Genomic DNA, 12,211 nt, shown 5'->3' on the forward strand with positions numbered 1-12,211 from the left:
TGGGGAGCTCAGCTCACCCTCCACATACTCATCAACATAATAATAAATGGGAGCTCAGCTCCCTCATCCAATCCATCAAACAGACTTAAAATATTAAGTTTACAGGTCCAACATGAATATAATATTACAGACCAATTTCAAATAATTACTGCTAACACATGCGGAAATTCTAGGAGTAATTAAAATTACACAATATTGATAAACAACCTGCGAGGTAAAAAGGCAGGTTAACCCAGAACAAAATATCCTCCTGTGGCTCAGAAAAATTTTTGAACAGAGTGAGCGTTCGACTCAAGAGTAAAATATCAATCTTAACTATAATCTCTATAACTATCTGAAACTAATGCAACCTGTAGAGTGAAATGCAACATACACAACATTTTCACATCATAACATCAAAAAGGTAATTTGGAGCACTCACACACCCTGTAGTATCAATCATAACATATGGGAGCTGATCCCCTATACAGCTCTCTTAAATCCAACCTGGGGCCAATTACTCAAGCTCGGACTTCCACTTAATAACCAAATCGAGGGTCCTAGCGAATTACTCAAGCCGTGACTACCCCTCGAAGGATCGGGTCCCAGCGAATTACTCAAGCCGTGGATCGCCTGGCCCTATCCATAGTCCACACCACATCACACGCACGCCAACGCACGCACACTGCTCCAAATTACCACAACAACATTCATGGCACATTAACAGTTATGAATGCAACATAATTCGTGCCTAGAGTTTAACTAAATAAATATATGCATATAAGTGATGCATGGGCATGCTGAAAATATAATAATATCGAAATTACAATTAAAATTAATATTATACTCACGGACTTGACGACAAATTACCGTGGCGGCCGGGCGGAGGAAGAAGGTCATCCCGCTCACGACAATCATATTACATTTATTTAATACAATCGACTCAATACAAATAAAGAAAAAGACCAATTACGCCCTAAGTCGTGCAGAAAATCGCAGAGTCTCCCTATACCTAGGACCTACCCAACTTGCAAAAGGGCTAAAAACGCACTTCTATACTCACAATCCATACATCAACAGTTCAATCATATCACACAGCCCCTCCTGGGCCCATCAAATCAATCATCCATCACAATACGCAAAATTTCAATTTAGTCCTTATTATTGATCATTTTTGCAAAAACTGCCCAAACAAGCTCTAAAAATTATAAAACTTTGCCCCGCGGTCCTTAGCAATATTACTAAGCTATTGCAAAAAGAATCGTAATTTTCTAAGCTACCACGAATATTTTATGGATTTTTAATCCTATTTAAGCACTAGAAAATTACGTAAAAACTAGGTTCGGGTTTACCTTTGCCGATTCCGACTTCGGAGACGTGCTCGGGACGTCTGACAATGGGGACTAGCCAAAACCTCGCCCAATTCGAGACTTTTCCGGCCACGTCCGTTCTGCCCGAAATTTGCGAACTTGGTCAATCGCCGAATTTCCGCGAATCGAGGATACCTACACGAAGCCCATAACACGGGGGTTAGCACATAAATTTTTCAGAATTTTCTAAGCTCATTTAATGCTCGAAATTACACTGCGAAGTTCCGTGGGACCCACCGAAAAACGGTATCGGAAAAATTCGAAATTTATGTCGTTGTGAAGCTCTCGACGAATGGAGCGTGCTGGTGGCCTCGGTTTCCTCGTGGGATTCACGGTTTTCGAGAAATATAGCCCAAAAGTCGAAATGAGCTAAAATCTTCCCGAGCAAAAATCGGACAAACCGCTCGATGGATTTCGGCGTTCTTGGTGTCTATGGAAAGCTCTCGCCGAGTAGATGATTTTAGACACAAGACCCGGTCCAATTGGTGGATCGGCCTAATTTGGCCGAGAAATCGGAGCGACGCCAGCAGGGGAGGAGGAGAGAGAAAAGAAAGAGAAAAGAGAGGGACGACGCGCGCGGGAGAAGAAAAAGGAAAGGGAGCCGGTTCGATTCGATCGGTCCGATTCGGTCCGGTTCGATTCGGCCGGTTCGATTCGAAATACAAAATTTTGAATTTTTACTCTGCCTCGGGACCGAAAACGAGGTCCAAAAATTCCGAAAAAATTCCGTAAAACTCAGAAAAATACGTAGACTCCAAATATATTTTTAGTTTTGCCACGTGGTCTTTAAATTAATTTTTAAAAATCATCAAAGTTTATATTTTTGGAAAATCGAACCCGATTTTTAAAATCCGAAAAATCTCAAAAAAATTCCTAAAATTTAAATAAAATTAAAATATAAAAAATACTCATAAATAATAAAATTTGGGGTGTTACATTTTCATTAATAATTTAATTATATTTATAATATATATATAATAAATTCATAACATTAGTATATATAGACTTTTTATTAGATTAGTATTCCTAATAATATAATTATATTTAATAAATATAAATAAATTTGTAATATTAATAGATAGACTTCCTACTAAATTAATATTTCTAAATTTTATTTAATAAAAATTATATATTAATTAATTAAATTAAATAATTATAAATATATGAAAGTATTTTTATCCATTTAAGAGTTATTATGTTTACATATGTTTATGATTTGGGTTAGGCATATTAATTTTTAATTTATATAATTTTATATTATTTTAAATTTTAAAATACATTTAGTAAATACTATAAATTTGCAATTTGATGCAGAAACGGTGCGTTTTGTTTTCGAAAACAGAAAAGGAAATAAATAAATAGCAATGGCCATCCTTATTCTCCAGGTTAAACCCTAGTACACTTGAAGCTATAAACCCAAATTTCTCCCCTTTCCTCTTTCTAATGGAGCAGGAGCCACAGAGTAAGGATCAATCTTCACGAAACCCAAACCCGCTATGCGAAGAGTGCAAGGAGAACCCATCAAAGTACAAATGCCCAGGCTGCTCTATTCGCTCTTGCAGCCTTCCTTGTGTCAAAGCTCACAAGCAACGCACTGGCTGCTCGGGAAAGCGGCTTCAGACGCAGTTCGTCCCTCTATCTCAATTCAATGATAATCTCCTCTTATCTGGTACTCTTCGAACTTTTTCTTTTGAGCTTGTTTGTCTTCGAAATTATTTATTAGCTGTATTGAGTCTGAATTTATTAACTCCCTTTTGGCTTGTTTTGAGAATAGGCTCTATTTAACTAGTTATACTGGGCATGCTGGGTTCGAATTTGAATGCCTTTTAGGAATGTTCTTAGTGTTCTTTGGGAGTTTTTAATTGATAATTATTCCTCTTTTTTATTATGTGCGAATATTAGAAATTGGCCACCTGCTCACACTTGGGTCTTTGTATTTATTTAATTAATTTTTTTGCTTCTTCCATATTCAACACTCTACTTTTTAATATTTGTAATCTTAAGTATTTACATGTTGGATTTGAATTCCCTTCTTTTTGTGGGTGGAAAAATTGTAGTTAGCTTGGTTTTGTCAGAACTCTTCTGGGAAGATTCTAGTTTGTTGAGATTGGATTTTCTTAAAGCCCTTTATAATGCAGTTATGGTTTATATTGTGCTTAGTTTTGCTGACATGGTAATGCCATTTGCTATGTTTTGGTAAATTTGGAAAATAGATTATAGTTTGCTTGAGGAAATGAAGAGGGTTGCTGAATCTGCTCAGAGAATGAGAACAAAATTGTGTGCATATCCTCAATTTAGGTTACCGGCTCATCTTCGAAGCCTTAAGGGTGCTGCTGCAGGCCGGAGAACAAAGCTTCTTTTTCTCCCAAGTGGAATGTCAAAGAGGGAGAAGAATCAATCTCGTTACAACCAAAGGTTATTGCCAATTATAGACAAGCATAGCCTTTGAAGTAGTCGTATCATTTCAATCATATAAAAACTTCTTTTTTGGATGACTTTGTTTGATAATCTTTTAAATTTTTATGATATTAAATTTTTTTTTTTATATAATATTGGTAAATTTCCTTGGTTTCTCATGTTTATGCGTGCCTCTGGCATAATTTGGAATTATTTTAAATCCTTGTTACTTACATTACCTTGATATTTTCAAAATCTTCCATCTATAGTCTTTTTTTTTTTATTAAAAAAAAAAAACTACCTTACCGAGTTACAAATTATTTGCCATTAGTACTATGTAACGTTAGATGCTACTTTTATGCTGTTATTCATCGTGTTTGATGCTAAGGGATCTATGTATGTCAAAGCTGTTTATTTGAAGAGTTGTGAAGGTGGTTGATTCAAATATGTGCTAATATTTTCAGGAAGAAATTTATATCTTGGACAATTGAGTGGCGATTTCACTCTACAGATGTTATTTTGCTTGACCATGGGTAAGTGGTTCTACTTTCTCTTGACTGTGTTTTTCTTCCCTTTGGCACAATCTCTTGGTATTTATAACTAAGGTGATATGCAAAAGAACTGAGTTTAATTATTGCTGCAGAGTACATGAAGACACATACCTCTGCTCCGTAATTGAGAAGCATCTAAAGCCTGGACCATGGAACCATCAATTAAGGCAATTCTGTGATGAGCATCTGGACTCTCTTAAGTTTTTAATCCGTAAATATCCAAAGGTATTTTATATTCATTCAGGATCTATGTGCCACATATGAACTCTTTATGATGTATTAGTATATTTTTGATTTATTTATGGTAAACTTAAAGCAGCATCTTTGCAGAATAGGGTAAGGCTATATACATCAACTCACCCTAGAGCCCACAAGTGTGGGATGCTTCGTGCAATGGGTCACTTTTTTTGTTTTTTTTTTCTTATAGTAAACTCAACCAAATTGATTGTCCATCCAAAATAGTTGGGATCAGCCACATATGTTCTATTGAGTACCAACCATTCTATGAGCTGTTGTGATTTTAAACAAATGTTCGGTTTAGCCATGGGGGCTAGTTTTTGCAGTCTAACTACTTGACCAAATCAGTCTTTACTGCTAATTCATTCCTGCTGTACCAGCATCTAAGAAGCTAATTTATTTGTGTTTTTCAGGGACCCAAGTCACCTTTCTATGAGCTGGACATAAAGGCCCCATTAAAGCAACAACTAGCCAATGTTGTTATTTTGGAGTACCCTGTAATTTATGTTTTCCTCCCTTCACACAGTTACGATTTTGAAGTTGTCAAAGATGTGAAACCTGTCACTAATAGACCAGAATCTAAGAATTCTGTTCACAATGATGAGTCAAGCCCAAAAGGTGTTGCCTTCAGGGAGGAGGAAATAGAAGAAAACGATGACCCCTCAAATCCTCAGGTTTATGATTTCCTGAAAAATGTAATTTTGAGTCCGTTACATGAAATCCCTCATCAAAGCATATCTGAGAACACATTATGTGAGCAATCTGATGCCTTGGCAAGAGAGGCAGCAAGCAATAATTCACATTACAATTCCCAGACCATGGAACCAGGAATTTTTGAGGCTATGGACTTTGATTTTGATCAAGGCTTGATGGATGCCTACTCGGATCTCATTGGACAAGTCAATCCTGATGACTTTCTTGATTTAGAAGGTGAATTTCCCAAGGAAGAGAGGTTAGAAGAAAGGAAAGATTTTTGGAATTCCAGGGGAACTTCATTAGTGCAAGAGGAATTAGAAGAAGGGGAAATTGTGGAGTAATTGGTATGCTGGTTTTGAATTGGACTTTGATGGGTGGAATTTAAAGGAACAGCTCATGAAAATTACTTCGCAATTCCAGATTCAATTTTTTTCAGTTCCCGTATACTAGTAGTAGTGGTTATGAATCAGAATCCATTGTCTTTATGGTAAGGCGCACATTCTTCCCCTCATATGAAGTCTATGGATGCTATTTGATATGCATTGGTCTCAGTTGGAACGTATGATTTTGATACCAGCCGTCTTATGTTCATGTTTCCAACTTCTGAAACTGGCTACCAGCCTTCCGGATATGCATCCAAGCTAAGCTACATCTGTAATGAAACTAAGATGTTTATCATCGTTTATCCCTTGCTGTTGGATGGTAAAGCTATTTTGTGCATTTTGATTGCAGAACTTAATGGTATAAAGCACTTCGCAGGCATTTTTATAACATATACCTTGACCAGTTGATGTATGGTGCCTGTAAATTGAGTAGTAAATATTATTTTAGAAATTTGATTCAGAGTGTCAAACTTTCAACATATACCCTTTTCATATTAGACGAGGAAAGTCCATAAATTCTCCAGTTTCTTTTTCATTTGGTTCTGATTGGGATTCAAACTGGAGATTTCACAATTCAATTTAGAGCATTCATATATTAAGATTGGTGGCAGACTTATTTAGGATTATGTAGTTGGGAGTTAATTTTGCAGAGATAATACCTGGATTGGAAACTGGATCACTCAACCTTGGTTTTTGATGCCTTGAACATTTTTTTCTTTTCCTCTTACTAATGGGACATTTGTGCCATTCTAGATTCCCACCGCAGACGGACTCTAAAGTCAGAGTTGCTTGTGCAACTCACAGGCGTGTCGTGTCTGAATTAAAGCACTGTTTCAATTTTAATATGATTTCTCTTTCTGGCTAGATTTTCATTTCTATATTTTTGTTAATTGAAATTTCTATATTCAAAGCAACTCTCTTTTCTATCCGTATTTATAATTTATCCATAAAAGGATGAGGCAAAAAAAAAAAAAAAAATCTAAAAGAATGCATATATTTATATTTAATTTATTTATATGATTTCTGTTCTCAATAACAATTAAGAATACATTGAATATTCAATTTAATAAAATTGGAGTCGTCTTTTTTAAGTAGTGCTTGTCACGAGAAATTTAAATTGGATCGATTTCAATTTTAACAATTTTAATATTTTAATTTTATGTAAAAATAAAATAATTATAAAAAATACCTTAAAGCTCATTTAATTGAAGGGAAAATTTGTAATATAAGGTTTAAAATTTCAAATGAAGACTTGTATATGTTTTACTGCAACATAGAATGAAGACTTGTGGTTTCACGTCATCAATCAAGCTAACTAAAAGATGGTAGGTTTCACCAAACAGTTATGTATATATATATATATATATAGATTCCGGCATGAAACCATCATGCGAATGGTAATAAATGTGAAATTATATAAAAATAGAGAGCGAAATGGAATCTCACCCTTTATTTCAATGCTTAAAAAAAAAAAGTAAAAGATTTAATTTTATCTCTTACTATTTTATATTTTTATTTCACTTCCAATATTTTTAATTAATTAAATTTCATTTAGTTATCTTTTTATATTTGTTTTTGCCCTTCTACCCCCAAAATTACAACATTAATTTAATTAATTATTTTGATATATAAAATAATTTAATTATTTATATAAATCTATATTAAAATGAATAATTATTGTATGATATGCTTAACACTCTTTTCATATTTAACAAATGCTTCAAGCAATGATGGAATATATAAAACTGCTTCTCTATGAAAATATATATACTTTTTATTTTTTTTTAGAACTTTAATTTTTATTTTTTATATATAAAATTAAAAATAAATGTGAAAAATGCATGTGTCGATAATAAAAAAAATAATTTTTTTTTTAAAATTTAAATTATTATAAAATATATTTAAAACTTATTTTTAAAAAATTTTAATATATGATATTTATTCATTCTATATAAATATGATCATTTTTATTATTATAAATAAATATTTAATTTAATTATGAAAATTTGTAATATAATTTTAATTATTAAAAATTATTATTTTTTATTTAAAAAATAATTAAAAAATAAAATAAGAAAAAAAAAGAATTTTTATCGTATAAGAAAGTAGAGAAAAATAATTTAAAATAATTTTTAAATTTTAATTAAATTTTTAAAATATTGAAAATTTTTAAATTAATATATATTGACAGATCAGACGACGCTATCTGATTAAATGTTAAGAAAAAAAAAAAAGAAGAAATTGAAAAAATTCAAATACAGGGACCACAAAATCCATTGAAAGATTATCCTGGGATTAAAAATTATTTATCTACCGAAATTACCCTTTGAAAGTGCTAAAGAATCTTCAAATCATGATGGCAAGAATGGTATTTTACCAAGATAATTCAAATATATATAGTCGGATGCTGGCTCCTACATGGAGGCACATCTTATTAGCAACAGAAAATAAACTAACCATGAAAGTTGAAGTCTTTCTTTCCTTATTTCTCATTTTTCTTCTGGTCTCGGTGGTTTTCAGTGACGATTCTATAGAGCATTTGGCTACTCATAGCCGGAGCAGTTTTCCGGCAGGTTTTATTTTTGGGACTGCATCATCTGCATACCAGGTTTGTGCTGATCAGCTTCCTGTCTTGTCAAATTATTAGAATAATTAATTCAACATGGAGAAATTAGGATCAAGATAAATAAAGTCTAAGGCTATGGTCATATATAGCTAGCTAGAAAATTGATTAATGTCTGATGTGATTCTACAGTATGAAGGTGCAGCACATGAAGATGGTAGAGGACGAAGCATTTGGGACATTTTCACTCAAAAATACCCCGGTTTCTCTCTCTCTCTCTATCATTCTCTTGTCATGATATCTAATACTTTCATGAAAATAAAGGAAAAAAAAAGTCTCCATCCCCATCTCGCTCCGATCATGCATAGTTTATCTCGCTCAGATCATATATAATTTAACTTGATTAAAAATTAAATACATAACACTCATCTGATAGGTGTTAAATTTGAATTTTCTCTCTGTCAATCTCCTATAAAAATTATATTATTTTGTATTACATTTAATTACTGAATGTTCCAAGCAGAACTAAGGGTACCTATTCTTGCACAGACTCCCTAGGCCACATAATCTGCATATGTGTTATATGTTTTGATTTCATAGTGAATAGATATAGAAATTTAAGTATAAAAAAATGAAATTTAAAATGTTATATATTTATATTTTAAATTCATAATATATTAACTTTAAATATAAAAAAAATTTCTTTTTAAGAAAATACACATGTTTTATTTTTTATTTTTTGAGTTTTGTGATACGTCATTATATATGTATTTTTGACAGGTGAAAAAGAAAAATGAAAAAGACAAGAAAATTATAAAAAAGTTAATAATTAAATAATAGGCTTTGATATATATTATATTAACCACAATTAAATATTCTTTTAATGGAATTAACATATCATAATACTGTAATATTGGTGGTGCAGAAAAGATAAGGGACCATAGTAATGGAAACATCGCTGTTGACTCATACCATAGATACAAGGTATACATTTATTTGACTTTAAATTAAAATTTTATAATTATGAAAACAACAGCGACTAAGGCTTTAGGGATATGTTCCCTCTTTTTAAGTTGTGCACTATATATTTACCACTTTTCTAAAAGTAATTGATTTTGTGTTCAGGAAGATGTGGCTATAATGAAAGGCCTAGGTTTTGATGCTTACAGATTTTCCATTTCATGGTCTAGACTGTTACCTCGTAAGTATTCATCATTCTAGCTTTAGAGAGAGAGCTAGTGTTCTTATTCTTTCTAAAGATTCTCCACTTCCATTAATTTTAATGAAATTTTCCATTTCATGGTCTCTCTCTCTCTCTTTAAATTCTACATATTAATTTTAGGTGGCCATCTTAGTGGAGGCATAAATACAAAGGGAATTCATTACTACAACAATCTCATCAATGAACTCTTAGCTAATGGTCAGTTTCTATCCTTTTCTCTCTACTGTCTTTTCTTTATGTTTTCACTCTCATTTAGAACATTTTTTGTGCACATCCATATAGACTATAGAGTAGTTGATGGGTAACATTCTATACAACAGATATTAATACATGTAATAATAGACCTTGATGTAACATTAATTATTAATTATCATATCATGAAGGAATCCAACCTTTTGTGACTTTATTCCACTGGGATCTTCCTCAAGCTCTTGAAGATGAATATGGTGGTCTTTTAAGCTCCAAAATTGTGTAAGTAATTAGTAGTAAATCATATGCATTCAACATATATATCCGTAATTAATTAATTGTTCAATTATTCCATGCATAGGGATGATTTTCGTGATTATGCGGAGTTATGCTTCAAAACCTTTGGTGATAGAGTGAAGCACTGGATAACTTGGAATGAGCCATTAACTGTTGCTGGTGATGCTTATGCAACTGGAAAAAAAGCACCTGGGAGATGTTCCGACTGGCTCCCTTATAACTGCACCGGTGGTGATTCAAGTACGGAGCCATATATAGTAGCTCATCATCAACTTCTTGCTCATGCAGCTGCAGTTCAAGTGTACAAGGACAAGTACCAGGTTCATTTAATCATGCATTTTCTTTTCTTTATTCGCTATTTATTAGAATTTTTTCATTATTTCTTCTTATTATTTTCTTTTCTTTATGGATGTAGATGTCTCAAATGGGTCAAATTGGAATTACTCTAAGTTGTCAATGGATTTTACCCTTGACTAACTCAAGTAGAGACTTTAGTGCAGCATCCCGAGCCATTGCTTTCCAATATGATTGGTATATATAAATTTTACGTTCCTTTTTTTAGTATTTACAGTCAGGAGTATGCTCGAACTAGATTACTGGCATCGAAATTAAATCCCCTTCTTCTAAATGTATGAATTTTGAAGGTTTATGGAACCACTGAAGTCTGGTACGTATCCAGCTGATATGGTTGCTCGTGTGGGGAAACGATTGCCTAAATTTTCTAAGGAGGAATCGTTAATGGTGAAAGGATCTTTTGATTTCATTGGACTTAACTATTATACTTCAAAATATGGTTTTGATGTTCCTTGCAAAACTGAATACTTAAGCTACACCACTGACTCTTGTGCTCAGTCCACAAGTAAGAAACTCCTTCATTCACGTTTTTATTTTTCTTTCCATTGTTAACAAATTTTCTGCCTTGTTCATTTCTGATACAAAGTAATTTGATGCATCAGCCGAGCGAAATGGGATTCCCATTGGTCCTGCGGTATGATTTAATGCACATATAAAACATTACAGCATGTAGATTCAAGTTGTATATTTCATGGGCTGTGGTTTCTCATACTATAAATGAATTTGCAGACAGGATCAGATTGGCTTTATGTGTATCCAAGAGGAATTCTAGATCTTTTGCTCTACACCAAGAACAAGTTTAATGATCCAATCATTTACATTACTGAGAATGGTACGATATCAAGATCAAACAGCTACAATAATAGGATGTTTATTATTATCATCATTATTATTTGGTTCATTTAGCTTTGATTGCAATTGAATTCGAAACTTCATGATTTTCGAGACGACTTTAGTACCATTAAGTTATATGAAATGCTTATTTTGCAGAGGACAAATGTGCTTTTGCTTTTACACTCACAAGTTATAATTTATAACTCTTTTTTTCAGGAGTTAGTGAGCTTGATACTGATTGGATAATTGTAGAGGATGACTATAGAATTCGTTACTTCAATGATCATCTTTCATTCGTCCAGAAAGCAATTAAGTGAGTGATACACAATTTTATTTATTTATTTTTTTCCCAATGATGTATAATTGGTGTAATGACTCATGAGGATAAAATTAATTATTTGAACAGGAGTGGCGTGAAAATAAAGGGATACTTTGGATGGTCACTTCTAGACAATTTTGAATGGGAAGATGGTTATGAAATTCGTTTTGGAATGGTCTATGTAGACTACAAAAATGGATTGAAAAGGTATCTGAAAAAATCGGCAAAATGGTTCAAGAAATTTCTTCTTCCTGGGAATCACATTCAATTACAGAGAAGGGATGTAGCAGTATTTTAGATAATAATTGAATTAGAAAGAGGAAATATAAATTTTCATTTATAAAAATGTAATTTATACAAATATATATAGTTTCCATGCAAATGTACTCCAGAAAACAAGAAAAAAAAAAAAATTATGACCTGTAAGTATAAATCTTGCTGTATTTGAACATGATCTGTAATCTTCTTTCAACCTTTTATATATATATATATATGAAAAAAAATTCATAATAACGAGGAAGATTTGCTGATTCAAGCCTGACTCTACCAAGTAATAATATACCTTTTAATTATTGGATTAAATCAAGTTAGGCCATTACATCTTAATTATTTATTTGTTAATTGGATGTGAAATTTTTATTTGTATATGGAACCTATAGACCTTATGAGACAAAAATGCCTAATCCTAATTCTAAATGTGATTCATAATTCATATGAAGGGGAAGAAACGAACAAATTCCAAAAGGGAAAAGTTTTTCATCTGTCGCCATCCATGTATAAACGTAAATAAACATTCTAGCTACATAAATGAGAAGATCAA

At 32.4% G+C, this 12,211-nt stretch overlaps 2 protein-coding genes across 2 annotated transcripts; both read left to right on the forward strand.

Moving 5' to 3' along the window:
• The first annotated feature begins 2,727 nt into the window (after positions 1-2,727).
• LOC110669349 (uncharacterized) lies at positions 2,728-6,003 on the forward strand. The gene is made up of 5 exons (XM_021830988.2): positions 2,728-3,018; positions 3,563-3,764; positions 4,211-4,279; positions 4,390-4,522; positions 4,948-6,003. The coding sequence occupies exons 1-5, from the start codon at positions 2,793-2,795 to the stop codon at positions 5,569-5,571; spliced, it is 1,254 nt and encodes a 417-aa protein (XP_021686680.2). The 5' UTR covers positions 2,728-2,792; the 3' UTR covers positions 5,572-6,003.
• A 2,036-nt stretch (positions 6,004-8,039) lies between these two features.
• On the forward strand, positions 8,040-11,842 carry LOC110669360 (beta-glucosidase 12). Its single transcript, XM_058133505.1, has 13 exons — positions 8,040-8,221; positions 8,369-8,438; positions 9,102-9,160; positions 9,302-9,377; positions 9,519-9,596; positions 9,782-9,869; positions 9,949-10,204; positions 10,300-10,415; positions 10,529-10,743; positions 10,841-10,872; positions 10,968-11,070; positions 11,289-11,385; positions 11,479-11,842. The coding sequence occupies exons 1-13, from the start codon at positions 8,072-8,074 to the stop codon at positions 11,687-11,689; spliced, it is 1,551 nt and encodes a 516-aa protein (XP_057989488.1). The 5' UTR covers positions 8,040-8,071; the 3' UTR covers positions 11,690-11,842.
• Positions 11,843-12,211: the final 369 nt, after the last annotated feature.

The sequence above is a fragment of the Hevea brasiliensis genome, chromosome 14 (genome assembly GCF_030052815.1).
Source record: "Hevea brasiliensis isolate MT/VB/25A 57/8 chromosome 14, ASM3005281v1, whole genome shotgun sequence".
NCBI lineage: Eukaryota > Viridiplantae > Streptophyta > Magnoliopsida > Malpighiales > Euphorbiaceae > Hevea > Hevea brasiliensis.